The sequence below is a fragment of the Carlito syrichta genome, unplaced genomic scaffold, assembly GCF_000164805.1.
Source record: "Carlito syrichta isolate Samal-C Ts95f unplaced genomic scaffold, Tarsius_syrichta-2.0.1 Scaffold313944, whole genome shotgun sequence".
NCBI classification, from domain to species: Eukaryota; Metazoa; Chordata; class Mammalia; order Primates; family Tarsiidae; genus Carlito; species Carlito syrichta.
Window position 1 is genome coordinate 35,546 of NW_007258040.1, and position 27,734 is coordinate 63,279.

A 27,734-nucleotide genomic window follows, 5' to 3' on the forward strand; every position below is an offset into this window, starting at 1 on the left:
CACTCACCTCAGCCTCCCAAAGGCACGGGATTACAGGCTGAGCCACTGAGCCCAGCTATTATATGATTTCTAATTGCATGATAATTTCTGGCTTATTTTAGAGTATGCTTTTTTTCTTTTTAAGAAAACTATTATCTTATCCTTTTTAATAGCTTGCAAGATGGAAAACTTTTCATATTCATGTCATCTTAAATTGTATAAATTATTCTTGATTTATCAAAATTTAGTATGAATTAATACTTTTTGTCTCATTCCTGGAAAATGCAAGAACTTAATATCATCTTCCAACTTTCTAGTTTTGTTAAGTAGTTTTATTGTGTTTGTATAGAAAGATGAGATGATCAATATAGATATGTTTGAAAGATAGTATGTCTATTGTTTTAGACAGTGAGTATACATTGAAACATATACATGCATGTGTCATTTTATTTGTTCTTTTCCTTTCCTTCTATAAGGTATACTTTTAATTTTCCTGAAGAACAACCTTCAGGATATCCTTTAGTAATAGTATGCTATATAATAAACTTTTGTCTTAGCAATAATTTAACTTGACTTCCTTTACAAATGCTAACTTTACTATGATAATTTTGTTCTTTGAGAACTTGGAAAACATTCTTCTAAGAAATTTTTGTTTGTTTTACTATTACAGTGTGAGATTTTTCTTTTTTTTTCAGGAATCTTTTTGGTAGAATGATTTGAGTTCCTCAGGGTAGAGAATTCATTTCTGAGTCTAAATTTCATTCATCATTATATGTTCTCACCTTTGGCTGATTTTAAGGTAACCACTTTTACCATGATATTATCTTCATCCAGTTGATGGTGAATTTCTTTTTATTTTTCTCATCGGAGACTCCTAGGAATTTCTTAATGTGTGCCTTGTTAAGTTTTACAATTCTGGTGCATTCTTAGCCTTATTTCTTCAAATACTACCTCTGCAATATTCTATTCTCTCACTTTGCAACTCACGTTAAAAACATGATGAATCTACTCACAATATCCTCTTTGTCCTTTAACAGCATCTGCTCTGTATTCCCTTTTTATTATTGTTGTTTTGTGATTAATTCACTGTAGTTTTTCCCGACCTATCCTGCAGTTCATTGATTCTTATCTTTAACTATGTTTATAGTGCTATTAAACCCATTCACTGAATTCTTGATGTTTTATTTAATCTCACTGTAATGTATTTTAAAAAGCACAATATAGATTGGGTTCAAGATGGGTGAACCAAAGGAGCCAGTGTGTGCCTCTCACAGAGAAGAACCAGGATTCCGAGAAAATTTTAACACTCTAAGCAGGCGTCTAAGAGCACACCCTGGAATTCACCAGAGAAACAATGAGACCCATGGAAAGCAGAGAGGAGTAAAATCAGATAGCCTTCTGAGAACACTCATTGTGGAGCTGTAGTCCCAGTGGAATAAAGGGATGAGTGAGTAAGAAACGCCCAAGATCCTTGTCATCTGAGTCACAGGAAAGGCTTCCCAACTCCTAGGGCCCCCAGACCCACATAAAGACCTGCCTGGTGACTATGCAGAGGCCTTGTGCAAGCCCATGAGGAATCCTTTGGTTCACTGATCCCCATGCAGCTTGGCATAGCTGCTGCCACCCTGCCAAAGAGAGAGGTTCAGTGTTCCTCTGAGAATGCCAAACCCTTTACAGCAGCTGCAGCCACTACCACTTTTGCCCAGGCTGGGAAAGAGCAGCCCAGTCAAGTGATGTTATGCTCCCCCAGAATATAATACACAGCCACAACACACAGGAGCAGAGAAGAGTCAGAGCATCCCCCATCCACCTAACTCAGCTGCTTCCCTGGAGATGGGTATTGCCCGCTACCTGTTTGCAAGAATTGTGGGGATCCCACAGTTGCCCAAATGCTGTGAGAAAGACCCACCAGTCCTCAAGGAAGCTAGCCACCAGAGTTCTCTGGCAGGCCATCTGTAGACAATGTCTGCAACCACTGAAGTTCCCTGTTCCTGTTGCCTGAGGGCAGGGAGGGAGCAGCTACATGGGGCCCTTGCAGGCAACCCCCATGAAGACTCCACAGCCATAAAAGAGCAGCCAGTTGTCAAGAAATTTCTCACCCTCTCCCATCTTGGCTGCTTCTCTCCAGATGGGGAATATCTGCTTCAGGCCCCCAAAGAATAAGGGGAGCCTCCTATCTGCCTGAACACTGTGGCCGAGGCAAGATAGCACAGCTGTTACTACCAATCCTCACTTTAACACAGTCTATGGGTTTGCAGCCTGATCCACCCAACAAAAATACAGCACTACAACAAGGATCATCCAAGACAGCCACGACATGACCCCAGCTGCAACCAAGGAACCCACACAGAGCACTGAAAATATCCAGGAATGTAGTCTTTCAACCATACACAACATATAACACAGCCATGCTCATACCCATAAGGAGGAAAAAAGGAGGAAAAAATCAAGAAGCCACATCCCAATAATAGCAAACTAGAGAGAGAGAAAAGAGACAGAGAGACAGAGACAGACAAAGGCAGAGACAGAGAGAGAGAGAAAGAAAGAGAGACAGGGAGAGAGAGAAAGTATCAACACACTCAGATGGGAAGATAGCAATACAAAAACTTCAGCAACACAAAAAGTCAGTGGTTTGTTGGTCCCAAATGATCACACCAGCTTCTAAGCAATAGATCCTAACCAGAATGAACTGTCCATAATGTCAGATACAGAATTCAACAGATAGGTGGCAAAAAATTCAAAATGTGGATGGCGAAGAAATTCAATGAGATACAACATAGAATGAATATCTAAGTCAAAGAGGTCACAAAAACAGTCTAATAATTGAAAGATGACATGGCCAGTCCAAGAAAGGACCAAACTGAACTTCTAGAACTGAAAAACTCACTCCAAGTATTTCAAAAGATAGTTGCAAGCCTAAACAACAGACTAGACCAAGTCGAAGAAATAATTTTAGAGCATGAAGTCTAGTCCTTCAAATCAACCCAGTTAGACAAAAATGAGAAAAAAAAAATTTTTTAATGAACAAAGCTTTCAAAAGTATAGCATTTTGTAAAGAGACCAAACCTACATCTGATATTCCTGAGAGAGAAGAAAAGATTGGGAACATCAGGCAGACATAATCCAATAAAAAACCTTCCCCTCTTTTGCTAGAGAAGTCAGCATGCAGGTATTGGGAATTGAGAGAACTGCAAGATACTATACCAGATGACCATCCCAAAGATACATAGTCATCAAACTATCCAAGGTTAATGTGAAAGAAAAAAAAAACTTAAAACATGGCTAAAGGACCAGACCACCTACCAAAGGAGACCCATAAGAACAACTGTAGACCTCTAGTGGAAACCTTACAATCCAGAAAGGATTAGGACCCTCATTTTGGCATTCTTAAAGAAAAGAATGCCAGCCAAGAATTTCTTATCCTGCCAAACTAAGCTTCATAAATGAAGGAGAAAGATAAGGGACCCCAGACAAACCAGTGTAAAGGCAATTCATCACCTCTAGACCAGCCCTACAACAGATGCCCATGGGAGTACCAAATATGGACACAAAAGAATAATAGCACCAAACACAAAAGCACGTTAGCACACAGCCTACAGAACATGTAAGTCAACCACAAAACCAAGAACACAAAGTGAATTTTTAAACAATTCTATGGCAGAATCAAACACTCAGACATCTATAGTAACCTTGAAAGTAAACAACCTAAATGCCCCAAAAAGACACAAGGTGGCAAACTGGAAACACACACACACACACACACACACACACACACACACACACACACACACAGGCATTGGGGAAACATTTCTCAAAATAATAAAAATCACAGTCACAGTCAATGTCATCCTGAACAAAGTTGAACACATTCCCACTCAGAACTGGAACAAGGCAAGGATACTCACTACCACCATTCCTATTCAACGAAGTACTGAAAGTCTTAGCCAGGGCAATCAGGAAAGAAAAAAGAAATAAAGGGCATTCAAATGAGAAATTAAGATATCAAACTATCTCTGGGTGCTTATGATACAATCTTATACCTAGAGAATCCTAAAGACTCTCGGACTTGATAAGTGAATCTGGTAGAGTTTCAGGAAATAAAATCCCACACAAATCACTCACCAAAAGTGACCAAGCTGAAACTCAAATCAAGAACTAAATTTTTTTAACAGTCAAAAAACTAAAGTATCTAGAAATATACTTAACCAAGTTGGTGAAAGATCCTACAAGGTAACTACAAAGCACTCATGAAAGAAATTGTAAAGAACACAAACAAATGAGGCAACATCCCACGCTCAGATTGGAAGAATCGCTGTTGCTAAAATGACCATATTACCGAAAGTAATCTACAGATTCAGTGCAATCCTTATTGAATTACCAGCACTGTTTTTCACAGAATTAGAAAAAAGAACCCTAAAATTCATATAGAAGCAAAAAACATCCAGAATAGCCAAAGCAATCCTAAGTTTAAAAAAAAAAAAAAAAGCTGTAGGCACACATTACCAGATTTCAAATTATACTGCAAGGCTATAGCGTACAGCATGTTGGTAAAAGAACAGACACAAGGACCCATGTAACAGAATAGAGAATTCAGAAATAAATTCAAATACCTACAACCAATGATCTGTGACACACACACACACAAAAACAACGAATACCCTATTCAAAAATGGTGCTGGGAAAATTGGATAGGTATAGGGAGAAAAATGAAACTTGATTCCTTTCCTGCCACATTTAAAAAATAATTCAAAATGAATTAAAGTCTTAATATCATATCCCAAACCATAAAAATCCTAGAAGAAAACCTAAGAAAAACTCTTCTGGACATTGGCCTAGGCAAAAATTTGTGGTTAAAACCCCCAAAGTAAACATAAAAACCAAAAATAAGTGGGGTTTAATTAAGCTAAAAAGACTCAGCACAGGAAAATAATCAGCAGAGCAAATAGGCAACCTAGATAATGAGACAAGATACTTACAACCTATATATCTGACAAAAAGCTAGTATCTAAAATCTACAAAGAACACAAACAAGCAAGGAAAACAGCAAATGAACCCATTAAAAAGTGGGCAAATAACATGGACATCTCTCAAAAGATACACAAGAGGCCAACAAACACATGAAAAAATGCTCAACATCACATCTTCAGAGACATTCATCTGAAAACCACAATAAAATACCTTCCTTACGCCAGTCAGAACGGCCGTGAATAAAAAAATAAAACAGTAGATGACAACATGGATGCAGTGAAAAGGCAACACTCATACGCTGTTGGGTGGGAGTATAAATTAATACAACCTCTGGAAATTGGTATGGAGACTTGTCAAAGAACTAAAGTGTATCTACCATGTGATCCAGCCATTCTGATGCCGATTTTTCAAGTTAGCCTGGGCTTTGAGAGTGGCGGCTCAATGGGTCGGCCAGCCAAGCCCCAGCAAGGGTCATGTCCAGGAAAGGGCTGATAACCCCCCCCCCCCGGGAATTGTTGGCTCTAATGGGCTGGCATGCCAAGCCTTCAGATGACTGCAGGTTCAGTGTGCTGGAAGGTCTATCCCAGGTGTTGGCTCTGGTGGGCTGACAAGCCACGCCCCGAGAGTGTTGCTGGTTTGGTAGGCTGACAAGCCTAATCCCTCAGAGTGTTGGCTCTGAGAGGCTGACAACCCTAGCCCCCCGGAGCGTCTCAACTTCTGAGTCTCGCCTTCTTCCAACAGCACTTCCAACAACGCTCCTGGATCAGCCAGCTCCGTCAGCGGGCAAGCCAGCCTCTGGGATACACGGCTTTTCAGTTCCCACAATCTTCTGCAGGTTGAGGTTCTCTGTCCCAGGAAAAATTAGGAACATGAAAACTCGGAAAATAAAAAAGCAAGATTTGCTAGGAGGACAGAGAAACTCTCCCAACGAAAGGGAGCGAGAAGGTATTGCGAGTGTGGGACCGTAATCTGGGGCTTATATAGCCCTAAGTCCAAGTTGATTGGCTAGCACTAGCTGCTCTGATTGGGCAATCAGCAACGTAGGGACATAATGGTGAGCTAATTTATTGCTTTTCGATCCCAACAGTGAGTACTTAAGCTCAACGTGAGAAGCTGGCTGGGAGCTTGTTCAACCCTGAGCCTGGGAGGCTTGCAGGAAGCTGGCTACATTTTACATTTTACATTTTACCGGAGGACATGCCCTGTCTGCCTGCCCAGCCTTTTTCTAGCTATCTTCTGTCTCAATTCCATTGCTAGTTATTTCCCCAAAGAGACAAAGGCCATTATGTAAAAAAAAAAAGATACCTGCACTCACGTTTCATCACAGCACAACTCACAATTGCAAATATATGGAACCAACCTAAATGCCCATCAGTTGATCCGTAGATAATGATAATGTGGTGTATATACACTATGGAATACTATTCGGTCACCAAAAAGACTGAAATGATGTCTTTTGCAGCAACTTGGATGGATTTGGAGAGCATCCTAAGTGAACTAACACAGGAACAGAAAACCGAATAGAACATGTTCTCACTCATAAGTGGGAGCTAAACTAAGGGTCTGCAAAGGCACAGAGAATGATATGACATTGGAGACTCAGAAGTGGGGGGACGAGGTGAAGGGATAAAAAAATCACCTATCAGGTACAATGTGCAAAGGTGGGAGTGGTGGATATACTTAAAGCCTAGACTTCTTTGCCACTATATAATGCAACCATGTAATGAAACACTATTGTACCAGGTTGGAGTGCAATGGCATGATCATAGCTCACTATAACCTCAAAGAAAGAAAGAAAGAAAGAAAATTATTGTACCTCTAAACCTATTGAAATGAAATATAAAAATAAAAAAGTAAATTTTTAAAATGTAATAATTCGTTGGGTAAAGACAATAGAATCTAAATAAATTTGGGGACTTGAAAACTTCAAAGTATTTGTCTATATTTAGTTTTTAAATTCCATGATTTTTATATGTCTTCCTTCTTCCTTCCTTCCCTCCCTCCTTCCTTCCTTCCTTCCCTCCCTCCCTCCTTCCTTCTTTCCTTCCTTCCTTCCTTCCTTCCTTCCTTCCTTCCTTCCTTCCTTCCTTCCTTCTTTCCTTCCTTCCTTCCTCCTTTTTTTTTGTCGGATTCTCACTCTGTTGCCCAGGCTAGAGTGCAGTGGCATGCTCACTGCCACTGCAGCCTCGACCTACTGGGCTCAGGTGATACTTCTACCCCAGCCTTCCAAATAGCTGGAATGGCAGGCGTACACCACCATGCCTGGCTTATTTATTTGTTATACAGATGAGGTCTCACCAAGTTGCCCAGGCTGATCTCGAATCCCCAAGCTCAGGCAATCCTCTCGCCTTGGCCTCTCAAAGTGCTGGGACTACAGGCTGAGCCACTGAGCCCAGCCTTACTTTCTTTAAGTTACATGTATTATATACTATTTATGGTAATAGTTGATTAGTACTTCAGCACTAGTATATAAGTGCTGTAATGATGAAGCTGGATTTACTTTTCCCATTGTATTTGTTTACCTCTATATCTTCAGTTCCTTCAACAGAATTTGTTGAACAAATTAATAATATAAAATGCAGACACAAAATATGAGTCCATGATATTTGGTAGTCATAAGAAATCCTAAATGCTTTGGTCACTTCTTGCATTCCTAATGTCATCTCCCTATTTTCAACCTTATGTGGTGTTAATATTGAATTCATTTTCTTTCTCTACAACAGTTATATGTTTAAACCATTCCTGATCTGTCAACTTTCTGAATTGCCCATTCTCCCCTTCTTCCCTTCTGTTCATTCCCTGTTTAAATGAAGTTCAGATGTTATGCTCCCTTCACTTCAATCACCAAAACTTTTCACCAGCTAGTCAGGAGAATGGAATGACTAAGAGTTAGAACATTGGCCAGGCACAGTGACTCAAGCCTGTAATCCCAACACTTCAGGAGGCCAAGGCAAGAAGATTGCCTGAGTCCAAGCGTTCAAGATCAGCCTGGGCAACTTGGTGAGAACGCGTCTCTACAGTATATCAAAAAATTAGCCAGGCGTGGTAGCATGCAACTGTAGTTCCAGCTACTTGGAAGGCTGAGGAGGAAGAATCGTCTTAGCCCAATGGGTGGACTCTGGGGTGGCTAAGAGTGCCACTGCAATAGAGTGAGACTGACTAAAAAAAATTTTTTTTAAAAAGGTGGAACATTGGTTCCATCTGGACCCCCACTAAAATTCTCTGAGTCACATTTGTGTCTTCATTTGTTAAGTAGAGTTCATAAGACTGTGTTTTTATCTAGCTGTAAAGATTAAATGACACAATTTTATAAATTCAGATTTTCTTTCTTTCAATGATCTTGCTATATAAATGACAGTTTTGTAAAAGAGCTTATTCTTCTTTCCACCACCTTCAGTGATCTATCAAAAAAAAAAACCCCATTAAATACAAAGAGGGACTCCCAAAAGATGGAATTATTTTGTGGAAGGTGGGCCTCTTGTAATATACCCCCCCACCCCCGCTAGGTAAGTGTCTCAAGAACCCATCAAAATCAGTGTGCCAGCTAGCATTGTTGCGAGAGGCTGTGTTGTCCTTAAGTGAATTTGGGGGGGGGGCAATTCTTTCAGAGTGTTTGCCCATTTCATGATGGGTTATTTACAACTTGCCCACACCACATTTCATGTTCAGCAGTTTTTGTCCAAAAAAGCATGACCTCTTTGCCCCATGCTCCCTATTCACCAGATCTCACCCCAAGCGACTTTTTTTTTTTGCTTCCCCAGATGGAAAAAGTCTTCAAAGGGAAACGTTATGCGGGTGCAGAAGCACTAAAAGGCACCAAAATTTAGCTCAAAAACTGTTTTGAGCAGTGGAAAAAACATCTCAATAGATGTATTGCATCAACGGACAGTACTTGGAAGGTGACTGAAGTTTAAACTGTAAGAATAAATACACTTTTTAAATAAATAAATTCCAGATTTTTGGGGATTCTGCCTCATATATATATGCTTATGTATATATACATGTAAACATATATACACATTTATATATGCGTATATACACACAGGTATATACTTATGTATATAGGTATATATTCATATACAAATCACATTGAGTACTTTTTATCTCTAGACACTTTTCTAAATACTTCACATTTATTAACTCTGATTTTTCACTGTGACTTTTGAGATAGGTTCTATGATACTAATTTTACAATTTTACAGAGAAATTGCAAGCAGATGGAAACGTGTTTATCTGGTTCATTTCCAGTAAATTTACTTACTCTAACATGGAAAAGCTAATTCTATTTGCAACATAATGTATTAAATGTTCATCCAACTTTTAGCAGTGTAGCGATCACAAGCAGAAAGGTGGGTCTCTAACTTGAATATGTTATCTTGGCTTTTTAACCAGCGAGCTTGCAAAAAACAAATAGCAACTACAAAAACCTTTTGCGTTGTTTTAAAAGCTTTCCCAAATACCATAAATAACTATGCTATTCTAGAATCCTGTCATTTTTCACTTGTGTTTCATACATCTTCCAAATAACAGGTGAGCGCATTGAGTTTCAAGATTCAATAGACAATGGTTGAAAATATTCTCTTATTCTCACACAACAATATTGTTTGTCTTCCAGTCCACTCCGGAGAAAAATCTCACAATTTACTTTTTTTCCTTTTTCTTTCTAGTTTACATGTTATAATTGTACATATTTATGTGGAACAGAGTGATATTTCAGTACGTGCATATAATATGTAATGAACAAATCAGGATACTTAGCATATCCATCACCTCAAACAATTATCATTTCTTTAGGTTGGGAACATCATATAATAAATTATTGTTAACTATATTTACCCTACAGCCAATACTATAGAATACTAGAACCTGTTTTTTTTAATGTAGCTGCTATTTTGTATCCATTAACCAATGTTTTTATATCTTCTTCTCCCCCTACCCTTTCCAGCCTTTAGGACCACAATTCTATTCTTTACATCTATTTTTAAATTTTTGTTTATTCATTTATTTATTTTTGTAGAGAGGCAGTCTGGCTGGTCTCGAAATCCTGGGCTCAGCCATTTTTCCGCCTCTTGCTCCCAAAGTGCTGAGATTACAGGTGTGAGCTACTACACCTGGCCTCTACTTTCTACGTCTATGAGCTCAATTTCTTTTAGGTCCCACATATGAGTAGGAATATGCTGTCACTATTCACTTGGACACCACAAATTTTACTTCTCAGAATCTGTGTTTCATTTGTGTGTGTGTGTGTGTGTGTGTGTGTGTGTGTTTTGAAAATTCAGAGCTCTGTATTGGTTTTTGTTTCAGTCAGTAGTCAATTTCTTGTGAGTGACACAGTTCCAACAGTGAACCAGGTGGGATTCATTGGCTTTGATAATATCCTGAAATGCATAGGAGATAACTGAATGAAAGACCTTCAGTATAGCTGTTTTCCTCTGTTATGCACTACACAGTGACCTACATTTTTCCCACGATGGGTGAGTTTGTTGATGGGGCAAGAACAGTCAGTTTCAAGATTTTATCAGACACCTTCTAGCATGGCAGAGACAGACTAGTGGAAAAGCTCATTTTCACATCAATCCTTTCTCACATACAATATGCAATTGAAAACTTGAGAAAATGCCATTCTTCAATATTATGGCTATCCACTGAGAAAGAGAAAAAAATAATGAATTGCCAAGGAAAAGCAATATAAAGATCTACTCTTCTTTGAGTGAAGTCCCCTAGGTTTTTTACTGGTCTCTTATATAGAATTGGGAATACTGAAATTGCATTCCTAGGACCTTAAGTTGGTGGCTTATTTTCAAATTCAAAATTCAAAATTGAGTTCAAGATGAACACCAATATTTCTAAAACTAAAACAGGGAGAAAATTGCCAAGTGGAAACACAAGTCTTCACTGTTCCACCTGAGGTCAATTCTCTCCTTCATGCCTCAGTTACCCAGTGACCTTGGCACGCCCGTGGCATGACTCAACTCAGGATAGGTCTTCAAGTGAATATGGAGATATGCTGCCCAGAGCCCCCTTCAAGGAAGAACTTACTGCCTGGTGGTGAGGAACACAGTCAGCAAAGTCAACAAGGCTTGACCTCAGATGTCAAGAGATGCTTCAACTGATGTGAAGCCCTCCAAGGCAGCCCACATCAGATGATTGAGGAAGGCATGGGTATACAAGCTCAGCCATTTTTGCCTGATGAGAACACTGAGTCATAATCCTTGCCCCTGCCAGACAGGCCAAGTCTTCTCAGGTCTGCATCTCATTTTACGTTGCAACAGCTGACTTCTTCCACAAAGACTTCTATAATTATTGTAGCACTCAGAAGTTTGAATCTCAAGGTAACTTTTTCTAAACACTTAGAGCTTGCTCTAGATTTGCTCATTTTTTTCCCTTTGGGATACTCAAGGAGAGCAAGCTCCTTAAAAGTGCAGCTATTATCTTATATATGTGGCTTTTCGTGAACTTTAGAAGCTATAAAGAAGGCTGGCATGCAACAATTATCTGAGGAATTCATGGGATAATTATTTAATTTTAGAAGTAAATCAGAAAGATATGGTCACAGATACATTCCTCAGAATGAAGAGCCTATGTGGCAGCAGAAGGAAATAATATCATTCTCTTTGGGAAACAGTGTAGTGATTCCCAAAAGATCCAAAAACTGACCTCCCATATGACCTCACAATCCCCCTACTGGGAATATACATGGAGGAACTCAAATCACTGTATGAAAAAGATACCTGCATGCACATGTTTATTGCAGCATTATTCACAATAGCAAAAACATGGAACCAACCATGCTGCCCATCAAAAGAAGACTGGATTAAAAAAATGTGGTACATATACACAATGAAATATTACGCAGCCATAAAAAGGACAATGTTATGAACTTTGCAACAACTTGGATGGACTTAGAATCTTTAATACTGAATGATCTATCACAGAAACAAAGAACCGAGTATCACATGATCTCACCCATAAGCAGACCTTAAATAACTATTGTAATACTATAAGAAAGGGATTGGCAGTAGTGGGAAACTGCCAGGGGAGGGGAGCACACCTCATCAAGAAGGGTACCTGCATAATGAACATTTGTATACCTAACCCTAAATTTTATCCCACATATTTAAAACAAAAACTTTAAAAGATAGCAAAATGCTCTATTATTCATAAAGGAAACATTTAACGTCAATCACAGTTTAGAATACCTAGAGAAAAGAAAAGAGTGTTTAGAGCAAGAAAGTCTTTGCCAAAATATCAATCAGCCCTATTCCCAGAATGTCAAGGTCACATATGGGTCAGTTTTTGTATCCTCTGTTATCATTAGAAGGGGGTCCTAGTGATAGGGTCCTAGTGTCAGAATATCAAACTACCTGATTTGGCATTGACCAAATTCATATCTCAAACTAGACAGGCTCACTCTTTTGGCAATTCTGATTCAATAAATTTATTTTAGACCTGTGGTCAGACAAGTTTGGAAAACAAGAGTCCTATATTTCTCTCCCATCTTTCTACACATACAACTTTTCCAACCACTGCCATGCCCTTTCCAATGTATGTTCCACCCAAGCTTGTCCTCCTCTCCTCCTCAGAAGTCTTTACAGATGTGACAGCATGCGTTTATTTAAAAACTTATGAATTAGTATGTGGTCGATCTATTCTTAAGATTTCCTCTTTAGTTTTATCTGAAGAGGAAAGAGACATCTGTGGGTCTGAGACTCATTTATACCTAGGGATTTTAAATTTTCCTTGAGAAATTTCTGCAGTTTGCTTTGAGGAGAAAACATAATTCCAAATGTCTTGGTCATCCTTAATTGGGAATACTCTATTATTCATAAAGGAAACATTTAATGTCAATCACAGTCTAGAATACCTAGAGAAAAGAAAAGACTATTTAGAGCAAGAAAGTCTTTGCCAAAATATAAGCCCTATTCCCAGAATGTCATGCTTTGATGCTTCATTGGCTGACAATTTGTAGCAGTTTGCTAGGGCTGCCAAGCAAATTGCCAAAGACTGGATGACTTAAACAAACAAAAACAACAACAAACAAACGAAAAAGAATTATTTTTTCACAGCTCTGGGGTCTCCAAGTCTGAGATCAAGTTGTCAGCAGAATTGGTTTCTCCTGAGGGCTGTAAGGAAAGGTTCTATTCCAGGCCTCTCTTCTTGACTTATAAATGGCCATTTTCTCTCTGTTTTCACATGGTCTTCCTCCTATCCCTCTTCTTATAAGAACATCACTCATGCTTGATTCAGGTCCACCCTAATATCTCATTTTATTATTACTATTGCTTTAAAGATCCTATCTCCAAATATGTTACATTCTGAGGTACTAGGGGTTAGGGATATCAATTTATTTACAAATGACAAAACACGGAGGCACACTGCCTAACCTGGGGCATTTGCCTCTAAATGAAATATCATACTATGTAAGAAACCATTCTTGACATCCTCGCATAGACTAATTGCCAGCCCTCCTCTGCCCAGCCTAAATCTACCTCCGGGATAAATGTCTTACAGCAGGACAAGTCAGAGTCCAATTCAAAACATGTTATACAAGAACCCCCAAATGATAACAACAGGAAATGAGCTGTTCTAGCTTGGCACCTTTTATGCACAGCTTATTGCTAGAGTCAAAAATTGGTCTTTGCTCTCTCTGTTTGTTGTGTTATAGATCAATGCTCCTATATTCGATTTTTCCACAAGATCATTACTGATAACCAGACATGATGGCTTAAGATATTTATTATTGCTGAAGAAAGTTCACATGTTTTTAAAGTTTTCCCTCACAGAAACGAAGAACTGAGTATCACATGTTCTCACTCATAAGTGGAACTTGAACAATTATCATAATATTATAAGAAAAGGATTGGCAGTGGTAGGAAACTGCCAGGGGAGAAGGGGTACACCTAATCAACAAGGGTACTTGCATAACGAACATTTGTATACCTAACCCTGAACTGTACCCCACATCTTTAAAATAAAAAAATTTTTAAAAAGACTGAGATAGTTAAAAACATAAAATAAAGGTTTCCCAAAACTCATCTGATAGCATTTTCCCTACAGCCTCTCTCCATTTATTTCTCTGCCTTTTTAGGGATAAGACAATATCATCTTGAAATATATATATTTTTGCAGTTCAATTTATCTAGAAATATTGCATATGAAGGCTATTAATAGTTACCTTCCCTGATCTTTCCCAGTGTCTTAAACCCAGTTTCTTCAACCAGAATTAAGGGATAGGTAAACATTGCCACAGGCTCTTGAGAAGTTAGGAGAGCATCTCTTTTCCTAATTTCAAGTTCAGGATTAGGCATCAATGAATAAAAAAATATGATCTATTTACCATTCTGGGAACTTGGCTACATGATCTTTGAATATATACAATGTATTTAAAGTAGTTAGACAATATTTTCATTTCAGAAATGAATAAATAAAACTAAGATGAGATAAAATGTTTGCCCAAGATCATAGAGCTAACACCTAATGTAGCTACAATTTGTTTCTGGGAATGTTGTATTCCAAAGTCTACATTCTTGACAACCCATGCTTCCCGATATTGTTCAACAAAACCAAATGCAGGGAGTCCCAGATAGAAGTTATTTGGAGACATAGGTTTGGCATACTCGACTGTAGAGTGAACAGAGGTTTTCCAGTGAAGAAAGATAATTATGTAATACAGATAGCGATTACCAATGGACTCTCATACTCTTGAATATAAAATTTATACTGGCCATTGCCTTTCTAAGCTCTGGTGTGGCCATGTGCTCTTTGAGCTATGGCCAGGCCATGTTTTCTTAAGGTTTGGTCCCCTCTCCTACCTTGGGGAGGTGAATCACCTCTCTCTCTCTCTAATTTACTTTCTAAATAAACTATATTCTCTAATCTAAAAAAAAATATATATGCCAACACTCTAAATCAAGCTACAGTTAGGAAATGGTAGCCTATTTTATTAGTTGTTTTGTAGGCAGATTCATACCTCAAACAACAGGTATTATTTGAGAAATCTTATTTCTAAGGCAATTATCAGAAAAAGTCCTTTGATTAGCTTTTGTCAGAGGGATTTTTTAAAATATTATTTTTTTTAGATTAGTAAATGTAGTTTATTTAAAAAGTAAATTAGAGAGAGAGAGAGAAAGAGGAGATTCATCTCCCCAAGGTAGGGGAGGGGGCCAAAGCCAGGAAGCATGGCAACAGCCACAGATCAAAGAGCACATGGCCATACCAGAGTCTAGCAAGGCAATGGGCAAAAAAATATATTATATTATTGTTTCAGGTGTCCTACTAGACCACACACCTCTTTACTCAAAATAGAGAGCTGCTCCTTTGAAAATGTGTAAATAGCTCTGATTGCTGTTACTCTCCCAACCACAAATTCAGTAATTGTAATTACTGAAAATCTTCAATATTTAAAATAGCAGAATATAGAAACAATTGAGTCTTTTGTTCTAAATTGCTCATTTTCAGTTGAAAAACCTGAGATACACACACACACACACACACACACACACACACACACACACACACACACACACCTGACTTTCCCAAGTTCACATAGCATAGCAAATAAATTAGGGCTAACTTATAAATTGTGACTCATGTTCCAATTTCCTTTCAACTCTATTCCGCCAATTATTGACAAGAGATGGCTTATGATTGTTCCTCCACAGTCTTTTTTCTGACTGTGGGTTTGTTTACAGAGTGTCCTATTTGATAAAATGTTGACAAAAAGGAAAACTCCAGAAACCGTTCTTGGTTCTTGACTTGATTCCATTGATGGTTTGATTTTCCCATTATTCTCAACCTCATATACAAACACATACACAGACAAGAAGTCAAGTTATATGGTTCCAATTTATTGCACAAATATTAGTAATTGAAAATACACACGGAGATGACAAGTGCACTAATAATTATTGATACTACATACTGCGTAATAGGATACAGTAGTTACGGAGCAAGAAACTAAGACTGGATGAATAGATGTGTATTCCATGCTCATGAAGAAGATGACATTTAAGTTGACATTTAGAGAGATAATTTGGGCCAGGTGCAGTGGCTGAAGCCTATAATCCCAGCACTTTGGGAGACTGAGGCAAGAGGATTGCCTGAGCCCAGGGTTCGAGACCAGCCTGGGCAACTTGGCGAGACCTCATCTCTACAATAAATCAAACAATTAGCCAGGCATGGTAGCATGTACCTATAGTTCCGGCTACTTGGAAGGATGAGGCGGAAGGATCGCTGGAGCCCAACAGGTCGAGGTTGTGGTGGCTGTAAGTGTGCCACTGCACTTCAGGCTGGGCAACAGAGTGAGACTCTAACTCAAAAAAGAAAGATAATTTGGGGCAAAGATAGTGTGAAGAATATCCCAGCAGTGGACTCTGTGTGTACCTGAGGTGGGCATGTGATAAAAGGCAGGCAGAGATGGATAGCTATCAGAATGATTTTGAGAAAAAAATTAAAAACTGTGTGATTTCTATAGAAACGATATAGGCAATAATATGGTTAAAATGTGACTTGAAGGGATTAACGGGGGTATTGTTTGTTAAACGATAGTAAAGATAGATTGCATCCATTTCTAGAGGTTCCAGAAGGCCAGGTTTAGGGGTCTGGATGTGAATATATATGCCATGGAAGCGATGTGGTTAACACCTGCGGATGATCAAGAAGGAAGATGCAGACCAGGCATGGAGGCTCACACCTGTAATCCAGCACTTTTGGAGGCTGAGGCGGAAGGATTACTGGAGTCCAGAGTTCGAGACCAACCTAGGCAACATAGCAAGAGCCCTCATCTCTACAAAAAAAATTAGCCACGCACCTGTAGTCCCAGCTACTTGGGAGGTCAAGGCAGGAGGATCACCTGAGCCCAAGAAGTCAAGGCTGCAGTGAGCCATGATTGTGTCATTGTACTCCATTGGACAACAGATTGAGAATGAAAGGGTATGCTTTTTTATTCTGCTGTCGAATTTGTAGAAACAAAATTTTATTTTAGAAAAATGAAAGTAGAAAACCTGTTTCTGAAATTAAACAAAGCACACCAAGTCACTTAATTATTTGTTGTGTGGTTGTTATGATTACTTTCATAGTCTAGAGAAATTAACATCTACCTGTCACCTTTTAATTTTGGTATCCTAAGTACATAAATTCAATTAATCCCCAAACTGAGTTTTCTGTCCTTCTATAGGACTCTTCTATTTAGGCTAGTGACAATGAAAACTAACTGTTCCTCCTCTTAAAAATAGCAAACAGCAAAAAAGTTTGCTTAACTTGACTTTTTCCATTACCTTCTATTCATAATCTACTATCTTATTTCTCACATATACCCATTCTCTCTCTATAAATGTCTTTGTACATTTTTATTGTTTACTTATCACAATACTGCTGTTCGGAATTCCTCTGTACCTTTTGCACTCATTCACTGTTACTATTTTCTGTACCATCTCCATGCCCTGCTTGGAGTTCATTTACCATTGTGAACTTTTTTTTTGTCCATGCCAACAGATATTGCTTCTGATGACTTTTATTCTCTCTTTATCCACTCTCTCTCCACTTTGGGCTACCTGCTGTCTACTGATTCTCAATGCACTTTTCTGATTAATTCTTGGCTCTTCTATTCTTGATTTTAGCCTTACTTTTGCTCTCTGATCACAGGAATGAGAATTTTACTTGGTTTCACTTATATCTCAGAATAATTCTTTGAGAGTGTTAACTTGCTTTATTTATAGTAATCTCTCTCATAATGACATTAAACTTCTATTGCCAAATTTTGTCTTTATCAGAACTCTGTACTGGATCCCATCAGGCTCTCTCCAATTGCCTTTCCCTTTATCTCTTCAAAATGAAAGTCTAAAACTGAATTTAATTTAGGTCTATCCATAGTCTTTCTCCACCATTCATATTTCTGACTTTCTATCATTTTTTAACATTATCAGGTGTTCTTTGATCTTAGATGCAAATACATTAATGCATTAGTCAACCAATTGCTTGTATAAAGTTATTTTTTTAACTTGTTAACAAAATCAATCAATCACCATTTTTTTCTATATTTTTTAAGCTATGGCCATGTTTTTCCATTCCCAATGATTTCATTTCAGCTCAGATCTTTATTAATTTATTATTGAATCATCACAAATGTCTTAGTAAATGATTTCTCCAATTATAGATCCTTGTTTTTAACCTACCTACCTCACCAGGTAATGGGTAACTCAATAAATTCCCTATTACCTAGTCATCAATATGTCAACATTATTGAACAATAAATGTCATTGAATGTGATGATGATTCAGCCAATATACAGATTTTTATAAAACTTTTGTCTTTGTAAAAATGTATTTTCATTGAGAGGTTTTAAAATATTTGCATGTAGAAAGTTATATATCATGTAAGTTATACATATTTGTCTGTGTGGTTAGGTGTTTCTTGGTGGCTGAGTGCATATCATACCAACTGTAGCTATTGTGAACTCGAAAAAGAATTAAGAACCAAGTATTACCAAACTGTCAAAGTTTAATTCAACTCCCAGCCAGCCTTCTTGTTTTCACTATGTGCACTGTTATAGACACAGAGTAAAATCTTACTTTATCAGGTGTTGATGTCCCAGAAGGGATGGGTGAGCTATCAAAATATAAACTAAGAAAAATGGGTGTATATCATATCTATAAATGGAAGGGGAAATGTCTTTAAGTGAACAGAAGGAATAAAAACAAAGTACTGGTGGATTACTTGAACCCAGGAGTTCAAGACCAGCCTGGGCAACATAGCAAAACCTCATCCCTGCAAAGGAAAAAATATGAGCCAGGCATGGTGGCACATGCCTGTATTCCTAGCTATTCAAGATGCTGACACAGAAGGGTCACCTGAGCCACAGAGGTCCAGACTGAGTAACAAAAAAAAGTATTTTTCATCTGGAGAATAATTCTAGTATAAAACTGGGAGACTGTGGAGAGAATAGAAATTTCTCCACTAGCCTCTTAAATAAAGACCTTGGTTTTCTGGACTCTTGGCTGTGAATCAGAATTTGCTGAACACATGATTCTTATAATTCAGTGGGAGGAGACATTTCTTCTCTTTCTTCCAACTCACTGTAAATTGTTGAATATATATTTAATTCTTCATAAAGACGATCATCTGGAACCTGTATAAGGGAAAAAAATTATTCTATATTAATCTCCGAGAATTTTCTATCACCAGAGGTCTTGTTCCAGAGGCTTATCACATCTCCTTTTGTCTTTCTGGATTCCACATTCCCTCCCTTCAACTATTTCTTCCACTTCCAGAAAACCAAACCAGACTAACTGGCCAAACCAGATTGACTGGTGGCTCAAGCCTATAATCCCAGCACTTTGGGAGGCCGAGGCAAGAGGATTGCCTGAGCTCAGAGGTTCAAGACCAGCTTGGGAAACTTAGTGAGACCTCATCTCTACAATAAACTAAAAAATCAGCTAGGCATGGTAGCATGTGCCTGTGGTTCCAGTTACTTGGAAGGCTGAGACAGAAGGATTGCCTGAGCCTAGCAGGTCGAGGTTGCAGTGGCTGTGAACATGCCACTGCACTCCAGCCTAGGCAACAGAGTGAGGCACTGACTCAAAAAAAGAAAAAAAAGATATCATGGCAGTCCATAACAAGTTGATGAGATTATTCTTTAGTATACCTGTTGTCTTATCTTTGGAGGAGGGTGATTTTAAAAGATAGCTAGACCTGAAGGCTTCAAGAAAGTGGACGAGTAAGACTGTTTTATCCATCAAATCTAGTAAACTGCATAGGCATAAAGGGCTGGTGATTCTCACCACAAGTGCACGTGGAAACAGAGCTTGCATCATAAGTTAGGAAGGAAAGAAAATTGAGGTTTTAGAGCAAGAGGGAAAGAAAAAGTCAAGAAAAAAAAAGGAGGAGAACAGGAATGACTATAAGGCAGATATTTCTGAGACAGAAAATAAGGCCAGATACCCAGTGGTTCCATCACAATGTTCCTGCATATTCATCTCTCACATTCAACACACAACCAAGCATCCACATTTTCGAAAATTATAAAAATCTCATCTTCCTAACTCTCAGTCAGGGGAATATTTTATGATATTTGTGATATTTATGAATGTAAAATGTTATTTAAAATGTGAGATTTGAAAACTAAAATAATGTAACTTAGGGAAACAATTTTCTGGAATAAATGTTTCAGAAAACTCAGGCCATAGCTTTAGGAATAAAGCTTTAATTCATTAGCCTGTCATTCAGGATTGGTTGATTTTGGAGTCAAGGTCCCACTCTTTCACCCAGGCTGGAATGCAGTACCGTGACTATGGCTCACTGCAGCCTCGACCTCCAGGTCTCAGGTGATCCTCTCACCTGAGTAGCTGAGACTACAGGCATGTATCACCATGCCCTGCTAATTTTTAATTTTTTTTGTAGAGTCAAGGTCTTGCTATGTTGCCCAATCTGGTCTCAAACTCCTGGGATCAAACAATCCTCCCACTTCAGTCTTCCAAAGTGCTGGGATTACAGGTGTGAGACACCACACTCAACCTCATTCAGTATGTAGTGTCAGGTTTCTACCTACCTTATTTTCCTTGAGTTCTTCTCCAACTCCATAGATTGTGAGTGACACCGCACTGCAAAACCCCAGAATGGTGAGGAATAGTATCATCACCACAATTTCCTGTTGAACCACAACCAGAAAGACAAAGTCACGTGGTAGATGACCCAAAAGTTCATTCCCTTACGGCAGCCCCTGCTTCCATCTCCTCACACATAATCAGTCCTTATAAGGTGATACACACACAGAGAACCCAGATTAGTCTTTAGTATGCCTGTTGTCTTATCTTTAGCGGTTACTCGCAGCAGATAACTCCAACCTTGATGCATTTGGCTAGGGGAGGGGGGAAGCAGGAAGTCAGCATCTCCCTGGACTACATGATGTGATGGGAGAGACAGCAAAAGGATTCCACACAGAGAAAAGGAAAAGAGGTCTTCTTACTTAGGTTAGAACCCAGAATCTCAGCCTTCTCACAGGAAATACGTACAGTGGAAAAAGAAGCCAAAAAGCAGCCATCAATCTCAGAAGATGTCTGGCAAATGTCGATATAAGCCGAGCTCTTCTTTAGGTTAATGATCAGGATGACGATTCCTGTTCCCCCAGCTATACTGCTGACAGTGTTTGCCCCCAGGCGTCCTCTTGTCTGGTGATAGAGAAGAACACTCAGACCTGGGTTTTGCACCTGCTGGCACATTCAGTCACCTATCTGCATTTCGGGACTGGATGCAGCCAGTAAACTCTGCATGGTTCAAAATTTGGGCTAAAAATGGAAACCTTGAAAATGTACTCATTGTTTGATAAGCATATGCTACTTTCTGGTTTGGACTATGTTCAGGAGCCATATGGACACAAATGGTGTCTTTTTAGTCTCAATTGTAAACCCATAATTTTTCTGATTGTGAAAACATACCTACAAGGACATTGACTGTGTGGGACTATTTTTTTTAAACAAGTGACAATGTAATGAAATTTCATTATATGTTAAATGATACAATTTGTGTTTCCAAAGGTTATATCCAACTTCTGCTGCAATAAAGCCCTCTAACACAAAATAGATTGAAAACAAACCACATATCCACATTTACTAGTAATATAAAAGATGAAGACATGTATCCCTCGAGATCTTTTTATAAATTTTTTTTTTAAGAGATGGGATCTCGCTGTGATGCCAAGGCTGGTCTCAAACTCCTAGACTCAGGCAATCCTCCCACCTCGGCCTCCCAAAATGCTGAGATTACAGGAGTGAGCCACCACACCTAGCCCTCCCTCAAAACCTTTAAAATTCCATTCTTCTTACCTTTTCAAGGATGGACAAAGGCAGAATTTCAACTCACCAGATATATCGCATTTTTATTTTCAGATATAATTGACAAAAATCCAGATATAGAAAACTGTCCAAAAGGGAGAGGAAAAAAAGCACATTGAGTTACTGTTGTTCAATACGTCCCTTTCACCTCCATTCCCCAAACACAGGGTAAAATTTAAAGTATTCCATAAAGTTACCCACTAATGTCCTCATGTGCCCAGTATTTTCTTGTTCTTATTTTTCTAAGAGTGCTTCTCAAAATTAGATGTGAGGGTCTTGTTAAAATGCGGACTCTTATTTATTCGGGTCTGAATGGAGCCTGAAGTCTCTCACATACACCAGACCCCCAGGTGATGCTGTCCCTGACTGTCCACGGGTCACTCTTGGAGTATCCGGGCCCAGCAAAATTTGGTGCATGCCTCTATTCTACCACTGCTCTCATTCTATTGCAGTTGTCTGTTTGTATGTGTATCCTCTGTATTAGACTGTCAGCTCCTTCCATCAAAAAAACATGTGCTTGTATGACTCACAATTGCAAAGATGTGGAATCAAGCTACATGTCCATCAACAAATCAATGGATAATGAAATTGTGGTATATACCATTTATCATCAAAAAGAATGAAATAATGTCTTTTGAGCAACTTGGAAGGAATTGGAGAGTATCATCCTAAGGGAACTGACAGAGGAAGGAAAAAATCAAACACCGTATGTTCTCACTTATAATTGGAAGCTACACTAAGGCTCTGAAAAGGCATAGAGGATAGTATAATGGGCACTGGAGACTCAGAAGGGGGAGAGAGAAAGGGAAAGAGACAAAAACCACCAATTGGGGACAATGAGCACAGGCGGGAATGGTGGATACATGTAAAACCCAGACTTCCTTACTGCAGTGCAACCATGTAACCAAAAACTATTTGTACCCCCTAAAGCTATTGAAATAAATGAAAACAAAAAACCATGTGCTTGTGGCAGGCATATCTCCAGAATCTGTCATATGCCATATGGACATATCATGATTATAAAAATGTACATGATGAAAGATTTGGTGAAAATACGTCAGTTGCACAAATTCAAGGCAATCTCTTAAAGACTAATATTGTATGATTAGGTTGAGAGACACCTGATAAGCTGTGTCTGTAACGAAAAGACAGCAGAAAGAAGTTTCAAATAAAATATGGCTGGGATACAAAGAGACTTCTGAACAAGTGATCTGAGCCCTAAATATTCAGCAAAATGACAAACCAATGGGATATATTTTAAAGTTAAAATGTATTCTTATGAATGTATTGATACTGATATATTCTTGTGAAGAGTATTGATTTTTAAAATTTTATTTTAAAAATTGCATTTTAAATATATTTATAAATTATATTTCTAAATATTATATTTAAAAATTATATTCTTGTGCACAGTATTGATATATTCTTGTGAATAGTACTGATTAAAAAAAACATGGAGGAAATATCCTTGGTTCTCCTACTGCTCTGGGAGCTTTTTTCTGTTCTCTCAATAAACACTGTTTTCTCACCAAAAAAAAAAAAAGATTAGTCACAAAATAATTATGTGGCATTGGCCGGGCACAGTGGCTCATGCCTGTAATCCCAGCACTTTGGGAAGCCAAAGCAGGAGGATCACTTGGGGCCAGGAGTTCAAAACCAATCTGGTTAACATAGCAAGATCCTATTTCTACTTCAAGAGATAAATAATAATAATAATAATGTGGCACAAATAAAGACAGATAATAAACAGAACATGTTGCACGATTCCACTTATATAAAGCTCTAAAAATGCGGGATAATTTATATTTACAGAAAACAGATCAGTGGCTTTTTGAGGATGAGAGGATGAGGAGTGAAGGGAAAAAGAAAGGGTTACAAAGAAGCACAAGGAGACTTTTGGAGATGATGGAAGTTCATCATATTAATGTGGTGATGCTTTTATGTGCGTCTCCATGTATCAAAAATTATTCAATTCTATACCTTAAATATTTGCAATTTATTGTATGCCAATTATACCTCCTTATGATCTCATTCAGTCACCTATTTCCTGTACAGAACAATGATTAAAAGAGAGACAATGAGAAAGCCTCTAAAATCGTTTCTAGGGCATAGAGGTTTTATCAGATACCTGTTGACCTTATTTCTCTCATCTCAGCAATCTCTTTCACCTTCCTTCATGGAGATAACTTTGTTTATTATTATTATTTTCAATTGATAGATATAATTGTATTTATCATATAACTTTACTGGTGAATAGTCTTAGGGGTATTTTCCTGGAATTGAATTCTGAAAGTTTAAGCTCAATTTCTATTAGCTAAATGTTTCCTGGGCAAGTTATTTACCTGTTATTGGTCTCGGGTTTCTTATCTGATAGAACTGTGGGCTACATGTTTAACCCAAAGTCAAGTACAATAAGAACCTTTGCTGTTGTTAATGAGCAGCTCTGTGTAAAAAATTATAAATATTATCTTAGAGGTAAACAACCGGTTAGATCTGAATAAGAGAAAATTTATATTCAGTGTCATTTCAGAAACGACCATAGATATATACTCACAAACATGGCTCCCCAGAATGGATAACCTGCTTTAAACGATGAAAAAATGTCAACCTCCAAGTCTGAAATATTGATTACAGAGCAGACAATTGTTCCAAAACAAAGGCATATCAAACCAGTTAGAATTTGTGTGGCCTGTAGGAAAACACAGGGGTTTTTGTGAAATTAGAAGATATTTTCTCACAATTGTATCAGTTTCTTTGAAGGCAAATATAAGAATTGCTTTCATGTCTTAGACTGTCTTGAGAAGGAACCCAAATGTGAGATTTTCCAGTATCTCTTGGCCACTATAAAAACTGATCCAAGACCAGGCATGGTGGCTCACTTCTGTAATTCTAGCACTTTGGGAGGCCAAGATGGGAGAACCACTTGAGCCTAAGGGTTCCTCATCAGCCTGGGCAACAAAGCGAGTTCCAGCTCTACCAAAAAAAGAAAGAAAGAAAGAAAAAGAGAACCAGGTGTGATGGCATGCACCTGTTGTCCCAGCTACTCGGGAGGCTGAGACGAGAGGATTACTTGAGTCCAGGAAATAGAGACTGTAGTGTGCCAAGATTGCACCAGTGCACTTCAGCCTGGTTGACAGAGTGAGACTCTGAACTCAAAATAAAATAAAATAAAATAAAAATAAGTAAAAAAGAACTCATACAAATACTATCTTTGTATGAATGACTAATATCATTCTCATGTGTCTTTATTTATGTAGTCATTTTGAACATCAGGAATTGTTTTTTTATTCCCTCAAAGTAAAGATATAAATTATAAATATTTTCCTCCTATTTGCCTTTCTTTTCTTGTAATTTAAAGATTTTAAGAGGAACTCCTTTTCTCTTCCCCAGAAAGCTGAATTGGTGTCAACTCTTTATCTTCCAGGTTTTTAAAGACCCTGTCACTCTTCGTGAACCCAAGTGGGAAAACAGGCAATGGAACCAAATATCATTTTCTAGAGCCAATCCTTGCTCTAGTCAAGGTTGGAGGAGGCTCACTCACCCCAAGGAATTCCAGCTCTTTTTTCAAAAATGTCAGCCATGTATGTTGTGGCGGGGATGAGGCTGACTTCCTCTGTGAGGCATTATCACGGGGAGATAATCCGGTGAGTTCAGATTCAGGCACACTGTGAAATTTAACAGAAACTCAATTATCAGAAAATTCTTGAATTCCCTTCGCAAAGTCCTTGACTAACGAAAGAGGAGCTTTGTTTGTTTTACTTTGTTTTTTCCAAAACAATCCTGCAATTGAAATCTTATTGTAATGACTAAGTCACTAAGGCTCAGAGTATTTGAGTAACTGACCAACAACATCTGGAAAGTATCCAAGCGATTAGATGAGACAAAATGGAACATATTCCATGTTTAAGACTTCTTATTCTTAATCCGGGGCTACTTCCAAGTTCTACTCCATGAATCTACATTGACAAGTAAAACTGAAAACATTTGAGCAAACACATTTGCCTAAGCCTCTCACAGTCCTTTTAACATAGAAACATATCTGAATATATTTTGTCAATGATAACCCCACCTTCATGGGCAGTTAAAAAAAATGGCTTTGAAAGTCTAGTTGGACCTCTATTACTTTTCTTTATTTTTTTAAGTCAGAGTCTCACTCCATTACCCAAGCTGGAGTGCAATGGCACGCTCTCGGCCACTGCAGCCTCAACCTGCTGGGCTCAGGTTATCCTTCTGCCTCAGCCTTCCAGGGAGCTGGAACTACAGGCATGTGCCAGCGTGCCCAGCTAATTTTTGATTTATTTGATTTATTATCTTGAATCACTGGGCTCAGGCAATTCTCTTGCCTTGGCCTCCCAAAGTGCTGGGATTACAGGCTTGAGTCACTGCACTGGCCTCTACTACTATTTTTCATCTTCTAAGCAGCATCCCACAGTTTACGGCTCATAAGAGCAATTAAGAAGATCATTTTACAAAGCATTTTTAAAATATGTGTCAGAGGTATGTGTCCCTAAGCACATATTAGAAACAGAAACAAGCAATCTACATTCATAGCATAAACTCTCCTGTCTCATACCCAGAATATGAGCCTCTTATATCAGAAAACCTGTTATTCCAATTTTATAAACTGAGTAAAAATTCTGTCTACCAGTGAGAGAGAACAACCACTTGGAAAGTATACCTAAATGTTTGAACTGGCATCTCCCAAGAACTGTGACTGTGACTTTCTCTGCCACTAGACAGATAGAAGAAATAATAACCTACCTGGAGGATTCTTGTGGGCTTGGGAGAGCAAGATCAGCTCTGCTCCTATTTGTCATGTCCATTTTTTCATTAACTGGTCTATCCAGAAGTGAAGAATATTGTTATATTGAGACTTGGTGGACTTCCCCTCACAGTGTGTTCTGGCTAGGCAGTTGAAATGTGTTAACTCGTGATATTGATGATTATCTTCATACATAAACCATTTGTCAGACGGATGTCTCAGTTGATTAAGATCAACAGGGTTTTACTTATTATAATTAATACAAAAATTGAGAAGGCTACTGAATAGGGACTAGTATGAAGTGAGTAAATTTGAGATTCCTGGAGCATAATTCTGCCTGCAACTAGTCGAATTTACAGAACCTAAAAAATGAGATATTTTAGTGGGAGTTGAGAAGGTGAGAGAGAACTGCAGAACAGAAAGAGAAGTGCTTTTTTTTTTTTTTTTTTTCTGGAGCTTTCTCGACTGTGTCCCAGTTCAGTCATATGTCTATGTCAGAAGTTCTCCAACTGTACCTTTGAAAAGTCTGTCTTTCCTATATAAGGCATATTTGGTTTCATCTGTAGACCCCAAACGGAAGCACTATTTGTGTGCATGAGTGTTTCTTAGTCTCTGAATCTCCAGACCCGTCTCTGACTTAACTATCTATTGTCTTTCTTCCTGTCTTTTGGACACTGTTTATATGACTCAGCAGATGGTCTCAGAAAATAGGATATGCAGAATTTTAAGTGCTGTGAACCGTACCTGACAGGATGTACAAGCTAAGAAGTTATTATGCTAACGATTCAGTTTTCTGCTAAAATTAAATTAGATGAACTCTGTTGCTTAGAACTTAGGGATGGCAAGGATGGAATAATGAGAACACTGAGGGGCATAAACTTGATAGCAAATCTCTTGAGCAAAGCTAAATAGCATTGGACTGAGTAGTATGTCTGAATAAGGATTAGAGACAAACCAATGTGTCTATTCTATGAACGTTAACTAGCTAGACCATAGCAAAATGAGTACAGGTAAAATTCACAGGTTTGGATATCTTTTATTTCCACTTAATCATAGACATAACCTTGAATGGCTCTTCAGTAAACCTCAAGATACTACAAATTGTACCTCTAATCACCAGTGGTGTGTTTTCTGGAATGTGATAAAATTTTCTTGTTGTGGGAAACTAAAATATTTGAAGAACAGAGGCTACTACAAGA

General features: G+C 38.2%; 1 protein-coding gene across 2 annotated transcripts; it reads right to left on the reverse strand.

Moving 5' to 3' along the window:
* Window positions 1–18,973: 18,973 nt before the first annotated feature.
* On the reverse strand, window positions 18,974–26,596 carry MS4A2 (membrane spanning 4-domains A2). Of its 2 annotated transcripts, XM_008070706.1 has the most exons (7): window positions 26,535–26,596; window positions 25,315–25,438; window positions 24,328–24,462; window positions 21,802–21,858; window positions 20,955–21,110; window positions 20,492–20,590; window positions 18,974–19,072 (listed from the first exon to the last, which is right to left on the reverse strand). In XM_008070706.1, exons 1-7 carry the CDS (start codon window positions 26,594–26,596, stop codon window positions 18,974–18,976), a joined length of 732 nt encoding a protein of 243 aa, XP_008068897.1. The 2 variants fall into 2 exon arrangements, with proteins under 2 accessions (XP_008068897.1, XP_008068898.1); XM_008070707.1 differs by lacking the exon at window positions 24,328–24,462.
* Window positions 26,597–27,734: the final 1,138 nt, after the last annotated feature.